The sequence below is a fragment of the Meles meles genome, chromosome 1 (genome assembly GCF_922984935.1).
Source record: "Meles meles chromosome 1, mMelMel3.1 paternal haplotype, whole genome shotgun sequence".
NCBI lineage: Eukaryota > Metazoa > Chordata > Mammalia > Carnivora > Mustelidae > Meles > Meles meles.
This window is the reverse complement of record NC_060066.1, coordinates 212759956-212777923: the sequence shown is the minus strand read 5'-3', so window position 1 is coordinate 212777923 and position 17968 is coordinate 212759956. Positions and strand designations below refer to the sequence as shown.

General features: G+C 52.1%; 1 protein-coding gene across 1 annotated transcript in view; it reads right to left on the bottom strand.

Moving 5' to 3' along the window:
• DNAJC11 (DnaJ heat shock protein family (Hsp40) member C11) overlaps positions 1 to 17968 on the bottom strand; it is a 67891-nt gene that overhangs the window by 22914 nt on the left and 27009 nt on the right. Inside the window, exon 4 of the mRNA XM_046007822.1 lies at positions 14141 to 14242. Within this exon, the coding sequence (XP_045863778.1) occupies positions 14141 to 14242 (102 nt within the window). The remainder of the gene's footprint in view (positions 1 to 14140; positions 14243 to 17968) is intronic.

Genomic DNA, 17968 nt, shown 5'->3' with positions numbered 1-17968 from the left:
TACTAAATACAATTGTATTAAGATAGTAGGTAATGGGGGCACCTGGGTGGTCTGTTGAGTGTCTGCCTTTGGCTGGAGTCATGGTCCCAGGGCCCTGGGACTGAGTTCTACAAGGGCTCCCTGCTTGGCGGAAAGCCTGCTTCTCCCTCTGCCCCCTCCCCACGCTTGTTCACTTGCTCTTTCTTTCAGATAAATAAAATCTTAAAAACAAACAAACACACAGACAGATGGTAGGCAACGTTACAGAAGAAAGATGGCCACGCTGAAGGCACGTTCTCCGGGAAAACAGCAGTGTCGCAAGGCAGGAGTGAGGGTCCAGAGAAGGCCTCCCTGCCAGCCCCGCTTGCTGGCATCTGACCCTTGCACAGAGCCCTCTCCTTGACTCTGCCCAGGACCAGAGACTCGCTCCTGTCGCACAGCGTGCAGCGGGTGTGACTGGTGTGGCCTTCGGAGCTAGGTCACAGGACACTTTGCAGCTTTCTTCTAGGCCTCTATGGAGGTGCTTTCTTTCCTTTTTTTTTTTTTAAGATTTTATTTATTTATTTGATAGAGAGAGATCACAAGTAGGCAGAGAGGCAGGCTCCCCATTGAGCAGAGAGCCCAACGTGGGGCTCGATCCCAGGACCCTAGGATCATGACCTGAGCCGAAGGCAGCTGCTTAACAGACTGAGCCACCCAGGCGCTCCGTAAAGTTTGCTTTAATCTACATAGGTACATTTTTTTAAAGGAAATATTTCTGAAGTAGTTTTTGAATAAACCATTTTGTAGGTTCTCCAATATAATAAAACCAGCGCTGGTCAATAAACATTTTTAAACTTTAAAAATTATTTTTGAAAAAAGATTTTATTTATTTATTTGAGAGAGAGAGCGAGAAAGTGTGCGTGCATGCTCACACAAGCAGCGGGAGCAGCAGGCAGAGTGGGAGGGAGAAGCAGGCTCCCCGCCAGGCAGAGCGCACGATGTGGGGCTCAATCCCAGGACCCTGGGATCATGACCTGAGCCAAAGGCAGATGCTTAACTGACTGAGACACCCAAGTGCCTTGGTCAATAAACATTTCAAAAAACTATAAACTTTTAATTATGTTAAGCACCCCTTCAGACTCTCAAAAATGTCCTGGTCTGGATGATGCAAGACGGTCGCCGCATCTACCGGCCGCGGGGAGAATGCTGCTGACAATGAACGATGCCAGCCTTTGAGCTCTGTAAGCAGGGTGACCGGGTCTGACCTGAGTTTCTGCAGGCTCAATCTGGCTGCCGTGCTGGGGGACGGAGAGAGGGAAGGAGGGAGGCAGGGAGAGCAGGCAGGAGAGGTTATTCCGTAATCCACAAGGTGCTGATGGCAGGAACGGCAGAAACCCGCTGTCCTGGGTATGCGGGTCTCATAACTGGCCGCCTCATTCAGCATGTTAGTCCTGATAGGTTACGGTTGCTTCTCTACGGACAGGCAATCATATCCTACACTGAAAATCACAGCCCTTTCAACATTCACATCTCTTTTAGAATTTGTCAAATTGCATTGGCTTAAAACTTCCAGAATAATGTTCAACATGGTTTTATTTCCTTTCCCAAAGAAAACTTTTAAAATGACAGATATTTGTGTCAACTCTGCACTGACAATCAAATGACTCACCAGTGCCCAGAACAGCCTTTAAAAGTAAAAAAAGATGCTGCTCACGTCATCACTTCTTCAACCCGTCTTGTTGTTTCTTTAAACAAGGCCAAAATAAAATACTTCAATCAGCCAGTGGCTTTTGAGACTCAAAAGCCCCGGTGCTGATCCAGGCCTACAGAAAAGGACTGACCCACAAAGGCCACGAGAGCCGCCACACAGAATGTCATGCTCCGGCGCCAGCCACGGCTGACGAAGCAGACTGTCCCAGAGATGAATGATCACGTCACTGTGCGCTTACAAGGACACGGCTCTTAATGTTTTAAGCAGTGGTTTGGATGCCTGCCTTCTGCTGTTCTTCCAGTTCAAGGAGATCACCTTTGGACACGGACTGGCCCCAGCACCAGAACTGGACAGCTTTCTTCTCTACGCACTGACCAGGTGTTTGGCTGCAACTTACAGCTCACGTTCAAAAACTTTCAAGGCAAAATGCTTTTATATGAGAAGTCCCAACTTTGAGGAATGCAAGTCAGGTCCGAATTTCGACAGAAAATCAAAAAAAGATAAGGAAAAAGAAAAAACAGATCTAAGGCTGGACAAACCGAAGAGCCAGAGCTCTCCCAGCAACTGCCAACTGAGCGCAGCCAGGCCTGTGTCAAAGGAGTTTACAAAGGAAAACACCGGCACACATCCCCTTATTTTTAGTAGAGCGGGGTCATCAAACTTCTGCAGTCCAGGCTCTGTGGGCAACTACGGTGGAAACTGCTCAAGCCTGTGCTGTTACGGGAAGCACAAACAGCTACAGGTAATACTTAAATGAATGAGCGTTGCTGTGTTCCAGTAAACTTTATTTAAGACCACTGAAATCTGGGGCGCCTGGGTGGCTCAGTGGGTTAAAGCCTCTGTCTTCGGCTCGGGTCATGATCCCAGCGTCCTGGGATCGAGCCCCACATCAGGCTCTCTGCTCAGCAGGGAGCCTGCTTCCTCCTCTCTCTCTGCCTGCCTCTCTGCCTACTTGTGATCTCTGTCTGTCAAATAAATAAATAAAATCTTAAAAAAAAAAAGACCACTGAAATGTGAGTTTCATATCATTTTTATGTATTATGAATTATCCTTCTGATATTTTTAAAGATTTTATTTATTTATTTTTAAAGATTTTATTTATTTGACAGAGATCACAAGTAGGCAAAGAGACAGGCAGGGAAAGGAGGGGAAGCAGGCTCCCTGCATCATGACCTGAGCCGAAGGCAGAGGTCTTAACCCACTGAGCCACCCAGGCGCCCCTTTTTAAAAAGATTTTATTCACTTATTTGACACAGAGAGAGAGAGATCACAAGTAAGCAGAGAAGCAGGCTCCCGGCTGAGCAGAGAGCCTAATGCGGGGCTTGAGCCCAGGACCCTGAGACCATGACCTGAACCGAAGGCAGAGGCTTAACCCACTGAGCCACCCAGGCACCCCTAACCTTTCTGATGTCTTAAAAACCATTTAAGACGTAATAAAAGTGGTTCTTAGCTCATGGGCTGGAGAAAACTAGACAGTAGGTTGCAGTTGGCTGACCCTCATCCCACGGTACTTAACTCTGCTATCAGCATATAAAACAACAACGATGACAGTCATGAAGCTCTTTACATGCCATCATGACGCTCTGAGAAACTGTCAGTGGGACACACAACAGCCACAGATCGCCAGCTGAGAGATCTGTGACTGTGTAGGAGCTGGAGGATTCACTCTATCGTACAGGCCAGTTTCTGCCTCCCCCCTGCCGAAGTACCTCGACTCCGGGGCACACAACCCAGAAACCCAAAGTTTCAAACTGTCTTCAAGCAATGAGGTGACAGTAATAACAACGTAGCACGACTTGTCAAGTGAGTATGATTTACTCAGTGTCTCAGGTTTTGAGATCTTCAATAGAATCACAGATTTAAGGAGCTGAACACTAGCGGCAGTAGCCGGAGAGATCCCCTTTGAAGCGTCTGGTCCAACCTCTAAACTACAAGCCCACCGGGTCACCATCTTCCTGGTGTCCAACGAACCATTCGTAAGTCAACTCTTTTTTCTTTAACCGTTACATAAAAACAGGACCACTGCCAGACTACTCTAACAGTTCCGATCCGGCCGCCATCGAATTCCCTCTGGAGCTTGTTCAAATACACATTCCCAGCCAGCGGCCCGAGACTCCCCCTCAGCCGCCCAGAGACTCTGTACTTTTTAAAAAAAGATTTAATGTATATAGTTGAGAGAGCGCATGTGTGCACACAAGCACCAGTGGGGGGAGGGGCAGAGGGCGAGGTGGACTCCCCACTGAGCAGAGAGCCCGATGTGGGGCTCCATCCTGGGACCCGGAGATCATGACCTGAGCCAGAGGCAGACGCTTAACCGACCGAGCCACCCCTTTTTTTTTTAGCTGAAACTTTTATCGAGGTAATTGTAGATTCACATACAGTTGTAAGAAATAAGAGAGATTGGATGCATCACGCTTCTTTCAATGGCTGCGTCTTGCAAAACGACAGTAGAATATCATGACCAGGATATTGACATGGATACAATCCAACCTTCTTGTTCAGACTTCCTCAGTTTTATTTACTTTTTCATTTGTGGCACGTGCATTTAACACTATACAGCCTGATCACTGATCACTGGGTTCGTGCCTCCAGCGCGAGTCAGCACAGGGAATACTTCCACCGCCACAGGGATCCTTGTGCTGCCCGTTTAGAGTCGCACCGGGTTCCTCCACTCTCCTCCCCCCACTCCACCCAACCCCTGGTGACCCCAGGTCTGCTCTCCAACTCGACTTTTAAAGATTTTGTCTGGGAGAGAGAGAGAGACAGACACAGACAAACAGACAGAGACAGAGAGGCAGCAGGAGAGGGAGAGAGAATATCTCAAGCACACTCTGCACAGATCATAGAGCCTGACATGGGACTCGATCTCACAATCCTGAAATCGCCACCTAAGCCAAAATCCAGAGTCAGACACTTAGCCCATGAAGCCATCCAGGCGCCCCCCACCCCCGACAGCCTTTTAACTTGAAGACACTGCATCTGCAGCGCTGTGGCCACTTTCTGTTCCTCCAGCTCCATGATTACGGACAAACAGCAGCCTTCCGGTGCGATTATCTCCAGTAAGTAAATCTGATTTTTGGTTAAACCAATAGGATTGTTCTCCTGAAACCCTCCTCCCCCCCAAAGTGACACTCAAGAAACACCAAGAGCGACAGGATAAGAGACGCTAACCAAGCCTTATTAGAAACTGGAAAAGAACAGAGGTGGTCATTGACTGAGCAGAGAAAGATACGAGGCTTCTGCTGGCTCTGGAACCGGAGGGACCAGTCGCCGGCTCAAAGGAGACAAGTGACAGAGGCTTGCTCTCTGAAGAAATGACAGGAAGGCATGCCAGGTCCGGCAGAGGTGGGGTGGGAGTGGGGGGTGGGGGGAGGCAGGTACTGGAAACAAGGAACGAGGTGAAGCGAGACTCACACGGAATGGTCAGCTCCCGACTTCCCACCCCCTCAGCAACAAGACTGCCGGTAGCCAGGTGAGAGACGGGGGGTTTCCTCTCCAGAGAAGTACCACCTGGTAGGTAGAAAAAGCCTTTCAACACTAACCTCTGTGTGTGTGCGGGGGGATGGGGAGTCTCCTTCCAAACAACCCAGAGTTAAGGTTATCGGTGTCAAGCCCTGCCAAGCCCAAGACATGGGCCCTGAGCCTCACTGCCTCAAGGGCAGCCGGCCAGAGATTAGCAGACACTTGAGGAAAACCTCCAACATGGAAGTCTAAAACCAAGTAAAGATCGAAAAGAACCAGAAAGCAGCAGAGGATACAAATGCCCAAGAAAATGGCAGGAAATGACCAAGTAATACGCTTAGTAAAAGAAAAGAGACTGCACTAATCATCAAAAACAGCATTTATGAGCGCTTAGTAAGTGTCGGGGACGCTCTGAAGTATTCGACATGCATTACTCCGTTGACTCTTCCCATTAATAACGAGGCGGGAACTGTTACTGTCTCCATTTCACAGATGAAGACGCCAAGAACAGAGGCCACGTGTCTTGCTCAAGGCCACACAGCTGTGGGGTGTCAGAGACAGGAGAGGGACGCAGGGCAACTTTCTACACGGCTCAAGAACCAAAGCCCTTCCTTGTACCTCCACAAGAATTTGGAAAACAACAAATTGAAGAAAGTTCTTGGATATTAAAAAATACGGTAGGATTTTTCCCGCTGGTAGGAAAGCTGGAAAACCACCTAGAAAAAGAAACTCTGTAACAAGTAGAACTAATCAAAAATATGCAAAACAGAGAGGTAAACATTAGCAAGTGAGACGATGAGTCCAGAGGGCCCAATATGGGAAACGGAAGGCATGTGGACAGGAGAGGAGAGTTCGGAAGAGTGAACATGAGAAAACGCGCCAGGGCTGCGGCATGGGCGTGGGTCCATGCGTGCTCCCGACTCCACTGAGCAGCTCACCCAAGGCCTCCCACACACAGCTGCACCAGCCCAGACAGGAAAACCCTACAGGCTTCCAAAGCGGGAGAAGACCACCCCACACGGGAACGAGGAACTGGAACGGGTCTTCTCAACACCAGTCCCAAAAGCCAGAAGACACTGGAATGAGGCCTTCCAAGTTCAGAGGAAAGATGACTTCCAAACTGGAGCTTCATATCTTGTTGGATTGTAGGTTGGAAAAAAAAAAACACACACACACAAAAAAAAACCCTGTTGTTTTTTAGGTCTAAAACAGATCAAGAGCAGCCATTTCTAACATTAAACACAGAGCTCTCACTAAACACTGAGACACACTTCCTCCCATGTGCGCGTCTATCTATACACACACTGTGAGAAGGACCCAGACGCGAGCTTTACGCTTAGTTAGGTCTGAAGACCCAATCGAGACATCCTGAGTTACGCAAGGCCGCGGTTCACCTCCGGAAAACGCTGCGGCACCATCTCTCCCAGCCGAACATCTACACGTTCCGGGACCCCTCGAGCTTAGACCGAGGAGCTCGTGGACGCTCCCGCACACACGCACCAGGAGATGAGCACAAGAATGTCCCCCCAGCAGCAGCGTCCCTGATCGCAGAAACCCGGAGACCAGACACCCACTCGCAGGGGAAGGCATACACTGGGACGGCAGCGAGAATGACTGAGTCACGACTTCGTGAAACGCACAGACGTCTGCACGGGTAGGAGGTGTGGGTAGAAAACAAGTCCCAGAGGCCCACCTAGAGCACGGACCACTTCTGTGAAGCTCGAAAACAATAAAACGCAAACAGCGGATCACTCAAGCACATATCCAATTTGTGAGAAAGTTTAAAAGGCAGCAGAAGGATGACCCCCTTCGGCTGGTCTTTGCAGCCCGGAGATGGGGCAGGAGGGGGCCGCGGAGGCGGACGCCCGGTGCGGGCAGGACTCTTGTCCCGGGGTCAGGCGGGGTGTACCTCCGAGCCCGACCACTGTAAGGGCTCGGACGACACACGTGATCCGCCGTACGCCTGTGTATGCGTCAGTACTTACGTTATTATTTTCTCTTTCAAGATACCATAAAATGGGGGGCGCCTGGGTGGCTCAGTGGGTTAAAGCCTCTGCCTTTGGCTCGGGTCATGATCCCAGGGTCCTGGGATCGAGCCCCGCATCGGGCTCTCTGAGCCTGCTTCCTCCTCTCTCTCTGCCTGCCTCTCTGCCTACTTGAGATCTCTGTCTGTAAAATAAATAAATAAAATCTTAAAAAAAAAAAAGAGACCATAAAATGGGGGAGAAAAGAACCAAGGAATTTGACTTCCAGGATTTCCTTTAATGAAGCTGCTGGAAGATGGGTTTTCTCCACAGGAAGGGATAGAGGGAGCCCACGGAGGGAGGGAGGTGCTGTTCCGGGCTCTCGGGGCCGGCAGTGCGCCCTGTGGCTGCTCCTGGGGAACAAGGTGTTGCCTGAGCGAACAGAAACGCGTTCCTAGGAAGCCGGTGAGGAGAGTCGTGGGGCCCCCGCCGTACAGCAGCCCATGGGGCCCCGAGTGCGGGGTCCAGACTGGAGTGGGAGTGGGGAGGGTGGAGCGGGGCCTCAGAGGATGCCAACAGGCTGGGGGAAAGAGACAGAAGACCTAAGAGCGGGGGCGCCCGGGGGGCTCAGTCGTTAAACCTCTGCCTTTGGCTCAGGTCATGATCCTGGGGTCCTGGGATCGAGCCTTGCATAGGGCTCCCTGCTCTGGGGAAAGCCTGCTTCCCCCTCTCCCACTCTCCCTGCTTGTGTTCCTTCTCTCCCAGTGTCTCTCTCTGGTGCCTCTGGGGCAGGGGCAGCAGCGAGGCCTGGAAAGACCAGTGGGGAGTGGCGAGAGCTTGTTTTTGTAGTAGGTCCAGTAACTGACTTTCTCAACTACTTATGCGTATTACTTAGACCACAAAGAAACTGAGAAAAATGTTCCCATACCTCAGACTTCAAAACTAGAGTCTCCTTAAAAACGATCAAAATCTTGGGGCGCCTGGGTGGCTCAGTGGGTTAAGTGTCTACCTTTGGCTCAGGTCATGATCACGGGGTCCTGGGATGGCGCCCGCGTCGGGCTCCCCGGTCAGCAGGGAGTCTGCTTCTCCCTCTGCTGCTCCCCGCCCGCTCATGCTCTCCAATAAATAAAAAAATCTTTAAAAGTGATTAAAATCTCAAAAAGGCCTTATGCATATTTAAAAATCAGTAGACTTCTTGTGCCTGTAAGTGTCAAAAGTTTCCTCCCTGGGAAGAGCCACATAACCAAATGACACCATTACGCACAGGCAGGGCCTGGGGTGAGAGAGACCCCCCCACCCCAACCCAGAGGTCATCAGAGAACTCCACCCAGCCCGGATGGGAGCACCACCTGCCGGCCGGGAATCCACTCCCACACTGACTCTGTGAACAGCCGGGAAAACTTATTTTTATCTTAATTACATAACTCCCCCCACCCCCCACCCCCCTGGAAGATGTAGGTCCTTGCTGCTCTGTGTTCAGGATGAGATGGTGGAGAGAAGTGTGGTTTCCTTTAGTCCCCGGCAGCCCGCCTTGTTCCTCGCACCAAGCCAAAATCGTCTTCGAGCTGTTGGTTCTGTTCTCCGCAACCACCACAAATTAAGACCAGTTGCTGCTTCTCCACGGGGAGGGGAAGCTGTGCCTCCCTGACCTCAGCTCCTACTAACTCCCTTCACCACTGCTGCACACACTCGCCTCTTTGCTACTCCTCGAACATACCAGACCCACCATATCCCTTTGAACTGGTTGCTCCCTCCATCCAGAAGCTTCTTCCCCGATACCCACACGGTAGCTCTTCTCTCCTCTCAGTTTCAGTGTCGCCTGCCCCGCAAGGCCCGAGCACCCATTTAAAACTGCAGTCCTGCCCCCTTCCCTCGCCCTATCTCCCCGCTTCAGCGTCATCGCCTCCTAACATAGCACGTAATTTACGAGTCGTGTCTGGGGTGTAGTATCTGCCTCTCTCAACTCGAATCCCAGAGGGCAGCGATTGTCTGCCGTCCTCTGCCGCACGCCCCCACCTGGAGCAGGGCCCGGCTCCGTACGGGCACCCAGTCGACACCGCCTCGTGAACCCGAGTCACCCTTAGCCACCCTCAGCCCACCATTACTCTCAACTGCTGTTGATATTAGTAAGCCCAGCCAGTGCGGACCACCGTTCCTCCCCGGCTCGCCTTCTCGGAGCTAGCCCGCGCCACCTTTCCACTCCAGTTCACTGCGATATTCTAGAACCGTCGTTTTGTCCTCCGGCCTTGGGTCCCCGGAGAGTATGACAGACACATCTTCACCGACATCATTCACAGAAATTCTGAGCATGCGAAGTGACAGCCCTTCCCCCACGACGAGAAGGTTCTCACCAGGCTGGCGATGACGCATTCATCAACCCTCTTTGAGGAGAATCAGTCGTTCATTCAGCCAGGAATGCTCCGTTCTGAATTATTTTCACGTTTGTATTTTATCTGGCCATAAGGATAATGTGAGAAATTTCTGTCAAACACATTCTCAATGACTAATTGAAACTTCCCCCAGGAGGCAAGTGCGTTAAGAGGCGACGTGCAGCCGCTCTCCGGCTGCTGGGCCCAGGGTGGCTCTCGAGGTCGTGTCCGCAGAGTCACTGTGAGATCAGAGTCGGAACCTGTGTTGCCTGAGCTCAGGGAGGATCAAACGCAGGCTCACCGGAGCGTCCAAAGATGCCCTCACCCCCGTGTCCCCTCACCCCCCAAACAGCAGTCTCTCACTTGGACAACTTGCTTCGGAGCGGTGACGCTGACAGGATGGGGGAGAACAGCCTCCTGCCTCCCGCAAAGGCTCTGCCTCCTCACTCAGTCCCTTCTTCTACGACAACTTCCCCGTCTCTTCCCCGGCGGTGGCTGCCTATTTCTGCAAACGCTAAATCGTCCCCTCCTGCCATCGAACACAACAAACATATGGGTCCAAAGAGCTTTCCTTCGGCACAATTTTCCTGTCAGCAAAGCCGAGTCGGTTTATGACATCAGGGCCATTTCCCCCTAACAGACTGAAGTCATAGCCACGGGCTCATTCGAATGCCTACGACCGTCAGCCGCGATACAGCTTTTTAAAAACCCTTTAAAAATAATTGAGTAATGTAATCCTGCATCTTTATGAAAACGTTTTGGGATTTAAAAATATTTTTACTGTTACATGTCTTCCTTGATACATTATTTAAATTCTTTTCCCGATAAAGCTGAATCCTATTTTTAAGCTATCGCAGGAACCACGCCGATAAGCCGGCCTTTCTGAAATCAGAGAGGAGGTTTGCCAGGGAGTTTACGTGAACCTCTGAGCAGCGAAAAGGAAACCGACAGGACGCAGCGAGCCCGCTGAATTGTTCCGTAATGGGATCAGCAGGCGGCCAGCCTACCCCCGGAGGCAGACGGCGGCGGGCCCCCCAACGGCTCTCCAACAGCTCGTGACTTAGTGTTCTGCTTCGCACAGAACAGGAACAAGGTCCCCAGAAGGCGGCAGTAACGTCCGCTGTCTGGACCCCAGAGCGGCCGCCGTGGGAGGGAGGGAAGGCTTCCGGGCATTAACAAAGGAAAGAATCAAGGGAACCAATCTCAAGTGAATGCAACACGGAACAACCCTCTGGTGGGGTCCTAATCTTTAAAAGGCAAGCCCTGTAGATGGACTGAACCAATGAGACAGAGATCCGGAGGATGGAGGGAGGGTGGCCGGGGTGGTGCAGCGACAGTCCAGTCGCACGTGGCGCTCTCGATGGGGACGAGCCTCGCCGTCTGGCCCGGCCCCGAACGCCCTCCCAGAGCTGCTCAGGGCGGGGGCCCGGGAGGTCCCCGGATACCAGCAACCTGAGCCTGGGGGTCTCCGGCAGGGGACACAGAGGACTTTCCTCTCATGCAGCAAACACAGAAAACAGAGGCGAGGAAACCAAGGACTTTGGGGTCTTCTGACCCCAAGCAGTGGGTTTTGTGGCAAACCTTCCGTTGCACACAAGGGGAAACTGAGCTAAGACAGGAGAAGCAGCCTGACCCAGGGCCCAGGATGGGAGGGAGAACTCTGAATCCCTGTGCAGGGCTCCTGACTCCAAGTGGAATGTTCCACCACCCTGTCTCTGGCATCTGCTCGTGAGCGAGTCTGCACGCATTCTACCGCCGGGTCGCACACTGGAGCTGGGGGCTGCGCTCGTCATTTCTGAGCCCCATAGTGCTTTCCCAAGCTCATTTATACAAGCCAGGACTCACAGGTAGCCGGGCATGCTTAACACCACTGGGCCAAGGCCGCAGCAGGAGGCTGATGGTGTTGTCCGAGGGCCATTTTGAAATCCCAGTTGCCAGACCCCATCCAGACCCAACCACCACGGGCCCAGAACTGCCTGACCAAACCAAGCGTTTCCCATGCAGTGCTGGAGGCAAAATGAAAATGAAACTGAGTTCTTAACCTCACTAGTACCTGATAAGCACCGCTATGCATTTATTTAGCAGGCTTGTCTGTCTCTAATAAATTAACTATAAAATCATTTCCCGGGATGCCTGGGTGGCTCAGTCGGTTAAGCAGTGGCCTTCGGCTCAGGTCATTAGTGTCCTGGGATTGAGTCCTGCATCAGGCTCCCTGCTCAGTGGGGAGCCTGCTTCTCTCCCTGCTTCTGCCTGCCACTCTGCCTGCTTGTTCTCTCTCTCTCTGACAAATAAATAAATAAAATCTTTAAAAAAAAAAAAAAGTTAAATCATTTCCCAGCTTGTATGACAGGAAAGCCAGACAGCTTCATTTTTTTTTTTTTTTTTAAGATTTTATTTATTTGAGAGAGAGAGAAAAAGAGACAGAGACCGACTGAGGGGAGGTGCAGAGAGGGGAGGGAAAGGGACAAGCAGACTCTGCGGTGAGTATGGAGACCGACATAGGGCCTGATCCCACGACCCTGAGATCATGACCTGAGCCGAAAACAAGAGGCTGACAACTCAACCGACTGAGCCACCTAGGCGCCCCCAGATGGCTTCATTTTACAGACAAGAAAACGAAGCATAGGTCACATGCTTTGCTCCAGGTCCCGCATCACTGAATCAGAGTCAGGAATTCCAATCTGTGACTTTTCTCACCTGACCTCTTTGCCTGTTCTTGGTACATACATCCTACTAGAAAACTCCCGCCCAACAAACTCTGGTAACAACGGAGAGAAATGCCCGTCCAAGATTCAGACGGCAGGACCAAAAATGGTACCTGCCTACCAGTCTCTGGGGACAGGTTAGTGCTGAGCCTGATGGTCATCGCAGTGTCCTTCCTCTGTGGTTTTCTTAAAAGAGGGGACCCCCCTGTCTTCTTAGGATGAGAACATTCCAAACCCTTCCACTATGAAAAGCAAAACCCTCAGAAATGGAATAAAAGACCCAGCTCAAAACCTCTCCCTGAAATGCTGCACAGCCCACATCTGGTTATCACTATTTCTGGTTCGAAAACGTCTTATCTGGAAGCGGTTTATGCCAGTAGCGCAGTATTAGGAGTTTTACAATAACTTGCACGCTTGTGTGGAACGGTCACAGCTGTGCTCCCTCATTCCACAGAAACATGGCCCGGAGACACATTTCCACAGAATCCCAATAAGCAATCACTGCGCACACCCAGATGGCCAATTTTATTGCAGGACACAGAGGCTCAGGCTACTGTGACGTTCTCTTTCCCCTTCGTTGCTCTGAATGCGGCAGAGCTCCAGCCGGCGCAGCAAAGACACCAGGGCAACAGCGCGCTCCCGCCGGGCTCCCACCCCATCTCCCCAACCCTCGCTCCATCTGCCAGCGCCGACCCCTCAAACCGGACCTCCCCACAGTGCGTGGCCCTGACTGCCGACTCCGCAAAGGTCCCCCGTGAGCACGGTTCAGGCGCCCCCGAGATGTTTAGTGACCCCGACTATGTCACCCGCCCTGAGTCGGTTTGGCCGGTGTTTCACTTCTCCACCAGCCTGTGACCAAAAGCCGCTCGCCACCACTGACGCCATCATCTGTTGCAGGGAGGCTGGGCAGAAAGGAGAGGTGTGGGCATTTATAAATATACTTTGAAATGCAGGCTTCAAATAGATGGCAGTGTTCTGAATATCCAGTCCTCTAAGTGCTGTGGGAGTCTTTAAAAAATCCACTTTCTGGAACATATTTGATCAGAAGTTCGTATTATCGCACCTCCCAGCTGTACACCAGTGTCTGTTCTTTTCTTCAGGAGACGCTCAGGCCGCCTGCCAGGCCACCCTGGCCAGGCTGACGGAGGCCGAGCCCCGCTTCCCCAGCACACTGAACGGGAACACCGGGCCGCATTCGGTTAGCCACTCGCACATCTGGTACCTCTGACTGACTGACGTGTCCCATTTGCCGCAGGGCTGGGGCACGCACTCAGAACGCGCTTCCCTAACAAACCAAAGGACAGAGATACCGTACGTGGGACTGAGAAGGAGCTCCCAGACTCAGGCACGTTGCTAGGTCACAGGACTCAAACTCCCCTGGGGACTTGACCGAGTCAAAGGGGGTCATCTTGTCGCTGCCATAAGAGCCCAGTGACTTGTGTTCACGGCCCTGGTGTCCGGGGAGGATAAAAGCCTAGGCCCCTGCACAAGGCAGTCTGGAACTGTCCCATGTCCTAAGCAATGCAGGGAACCCAGCTGCCTCAGTGTGGTCAGGTGGCCACCCTCTCCCTGACAGCGAGCGTCCCGACTGTCACCCAGCAAGAGTGTGGGCAGCTCGACTGCAGGGAAGGGTCTCGGGGACCTGCCTGTGCTGCTTGCTGTCTGGGATGTCTCCTTGGCTTTGGGGAACCATGGAATTAGGGTTGCTGCCCTGCACATGGCTGAAAACCCTTTTCTCAGGTCCTCGGCCGCAGCTTTGCTGAAAGCCACCGGGAGCTGCTTTCCTTAAAGACACCACTTGGATAAACAAAACTCTGTTCCACCAGTTTTGTACGTTATTACCAAAAAACAAACAAACAAAACCCACAAAACACCCCAGCAGCCAGCAGCACCATGGATCTTGGGCGGGCCTCCTGGCTCGCACGCCCTGCGCCGTCCTCGCGCCGTCCTCGCGCCGGCCTGGCTCACCTTGGGGTTGGTGCGCTGCTGCAGCCTCCGCTCCTCCCGCTCTCTCTGCAGCCGCTCAAACTCCTCCCTGATCTCGGCCGGCGTCCTCCTCCGCTCCACCACCTGCGGGCACAGTAGAAGGAGACAGTGAAGGACCCAGAAAGCGAGGAAGACAGACGCAAAGAGCTGACACGGCTAACTGGCGAGTCCGCGTGGCCTGGGCTCGTGTTCCTTTCCCCAGGACTTAACAACGCCAGCGACGCCCAGTGGGGTTTTGTCCCATGGACACGGGCCTTCTCCTCAGCTCTCCGGAGAGACGGAAGCATGACTTCCCTGGTTTCAGTAGTTGATGCGAGGCTGTAGGAACCTTACAAAGAACACGTCACCTTATTTTTTAATTTTCATTTATTTTTTGAGAGACAGGGTGAGAGAGAGAGCTCGCGCACAAGTGTGGGGGGGGGAGTGGCAGAGGGAGAGGGAGGGAGAGAATCTTAAGGAGGCGCCACAGCCAGCCTGGGGCCCTGCTTGGGGCTCGATCTCACCACCCTGAGATCATGAGCCGAGCTGAAATCAAGAGTCGGACACTTAACCGACTGGGTCACCCAGGCTCCCCAAGAACACATCACCTTAAGTCTCATGGTCTAAATTTCCCAACGGTCCCAGCACAGACAATAAACCTTAAAGATGGAAGCAAAGGGCAAAGGGGCCCACACAGCCCGGCCGTCTCTCCCCAGCACGCCGGGGCCATCGCTAGGGATGCCTTCTGGGCTTGGACCAAGGGGTCTTCGGCCATCAGGTCTGGGCGTTTTTTGCAACCTTCCCCACTACACTACGATAGGACCCTGAGGACGCAGGATGTTGGATGCACTTCAGCACTCACAGTTCTCGTACTGAAGGGCAGACCCCCTGAACACGGGGGGCCGCACAATGATGTCAGATCGATGAGGAAATATGGCCTCCCACCGTGGCTTTTCTTAGCGTGTCATGAAGTAGAGATTTCAAAGAGGCAACGGAAGGCCACCGTGGGCCTCAGGCCCCATATCTGTGAAAGAGGAAATCACACCATGTGATTTTAGGGTCCAAGATGCCACGGCCTGTGAGAAACACCGAGATCGGGGTGGGACAGCGTCAGGAGCTGGGCGGGGGGACGCCCCGAGAGCACATTGCCTGTAGCAGTGGGAGAAACACAGAGGAGCCTTGAGAGGCTGCTCACAGAACAGCTAAAAAGGGAGGTGATGTGAGAAGAAGCAATCCTGGAAATCACAAGTTTAAAAAATTGTTTAAAAAAATACACGCATACAGCAAAAAATCAAAATAGTACAGGAGGATATAAAGCAAACAGTGCAACTCGCCTATAGCACCCTCCTTCCCACCGCCCCTCCCACAGGCTAACAGCGAGTTTTTCTGTCTTCTAGACATCTCTGTGCACACATACGTGTGTGTGTGTGTGTTCTAACACACAAATGGGTCATAGTCTAGGTTTTGTGCACCTTGGTTTATTATTCAGCAATAAAGAAAAAGTAATATAAAAATTGGCTTATCCAGGGGTGCCTGGGTGACTCAATGGGTTGAAGCCTCTGCCTTTGGCTCAGGTTGTGATCCCAGGGGCCTGGGATCGAGCTCCACGTCGGGATCTCTGCTCAGCGGAGAGTCTGCTTCCTCCCTCTCTCTGCCTGCCTCTCTGCCTGCCTCTCTGCCTACTTGTGATCTCTGTCAAATGAATAAATAAAATCTTTAAAAAAAAATTGGCTTATCAAAAAAAAAAAAACCCACTGAAAAATGTGCTTACGACTTCTCTCAGGAAGTAAAGAGAAAAAAATAAAGAAAACTTTTTCCTCTCATAACCCGATACAACCAAGAATTACTAAAAGGGGGCAGTAGTTCTCCTAAAGGAAGTTTCAGAATAAAAACACAAAAATCACCCAAGAGCAGATCAGTGGCGCCAGTGGCTGCTCTGTGGCCTCCCAGCACCATCCTTGGTCGTATTGAACGGATACGGAGGCTCAGCCTGCTGGTTCTCTGCAGTTGAGGCGTGAGCACCCACCCTGCGTCCCTACCCTGGACTGAGCCGGGGGCAGAGCGCGGGCAGGGAAGCTCAGGGCTTCAGCTTCTATCACATCCCTGTCTCCCACCAGCTTCTCCCTTCAGCACAGAGAATAAAAGCCAAATTTCAGGGAGAAATTACCAACTACTCCATTTAACCGTGAAGATCAAGAAAGATCAGAAAAAAAGGATTTAAAGTATTTGAGAAATTCTTCACGACCTTTGAACCCCAACCTGGCGGGCCTATGACTGTGGAACCTGCCAGTGGTGACCTAAGTGCTGCACAACCAAGGTCAAGCAGGGTCTGGATGGGACACACCTGCTGCACGGGTCCCGGAATAACCCGGCTGCTCTACCTGGACGAGGTTTCCCACCGAATACTCCGTCCCGCGGGACACAGGTGTTGTTACTGCAGACGAAGCACGAGCTTGACGAGCCAGGCTTTAAGCAGCAACACAGACTCCATGAACATGTCTCTCTCCTGATATTTGTTAAATACGCAGATTTGTAAGATTTCAGGAGTTAAAAGACTGGAGAGCGTCAGGCTCTGCAGAGGTCAGAGCAAAACAAGATTTGTTTTAGAAATTCTAGAGCTGTCTGACCTTTGCCGACTGAGTTAATAGCCGCAGACTCCTCTCTCTCTGCCATCCTCTGTGATGAGCTGAAGAGGCAAATACTCCAAACGTGTGAAGTCATTCCATTTCTAGTCAATTGTACACAGGTTTGGCAAACAGCCGGTGCATAATCAGAGCGGACTGCAAAGTCAAGACGACTGGCACCTCCAGAGCGGTGACCAGCTGGGTAGCGCAGGGCAGAGCCCGCTTCCAAGGCCCCGGACATCGTTTGTCCTTTCCGCCCTTTACACGCAGTGCACCACGGCAGAGAAGGGAAGGAGAGAGTCAGCCACACATCACTTTCCTCCATCTCAGTCACCCTTAGACAGACACACCCAGGAACACAGCACCCAGAACCGCACGCCAGCTGGTGATTACCAGACACTTTCCATTAACAAGGCAGATCACGTGCAGCCCCTGAATCCACACACCTGTCCCGTTCACCAAAGAGGTCCGTCCCTGCGCTGGCGAGGAAGACGGATCCGCCTTGTGGAAGAGGGGGCAGGGATCCCTAAAAGCAAGGCAGCGCGGCCGAAGGACAGAGGGCAGGCTCTGCCACCCTGCCTCTAACCTCCTGGCAGCCTCAGGGGCGCGGGGAGGGTCACTTCGCTTGTCTAAGCCTCAGATCCCTGCTACAGCGACGGGGTTAGACTACAGGATTCCCGAGGGGTTGTCTGGTCTGAAAATTCTGAGTCCAGCTACTTGACTTTGGTTTCAGAACAATTTTAGAAAATTATTTAGAACTTCAGAAAGATTACAAAGACAGTACAGGAAGTTCTCCTACACCCTTCCCCCAGCTTCCCCCGATGTTAACAGCCACAGGACAGCGGCCAAAGCTCAAAGCCAACCCTAGGGCACTCCAAGGAACGGAACCCGGACCTTCTCGATTTCACCAGCTCTTCCACTAATATCCCTTGTGTGTTCTGGGATCCGGTTTAGGCTCTGGCCTTGCATTTTGTCATCCCGTCTCCTTAGTCTGTGAGAGCTTCTAAGTCTTCGTTTTCACGACCTTGACCACACTGCAGCTCTGCCTAATGCAGGCCACTGTCGTAACCACTGTAAGATGGACGTCAAGGAGACAGAAGAGGGAGATGTGGATACCGGCAGGGCCTGCGGACAGAAACTAGACCGTGGGCAGTGTAAGCCAAAGGACGCGACAGAACATCTCCCAGTGCTGAGTCACGGGCTCTCC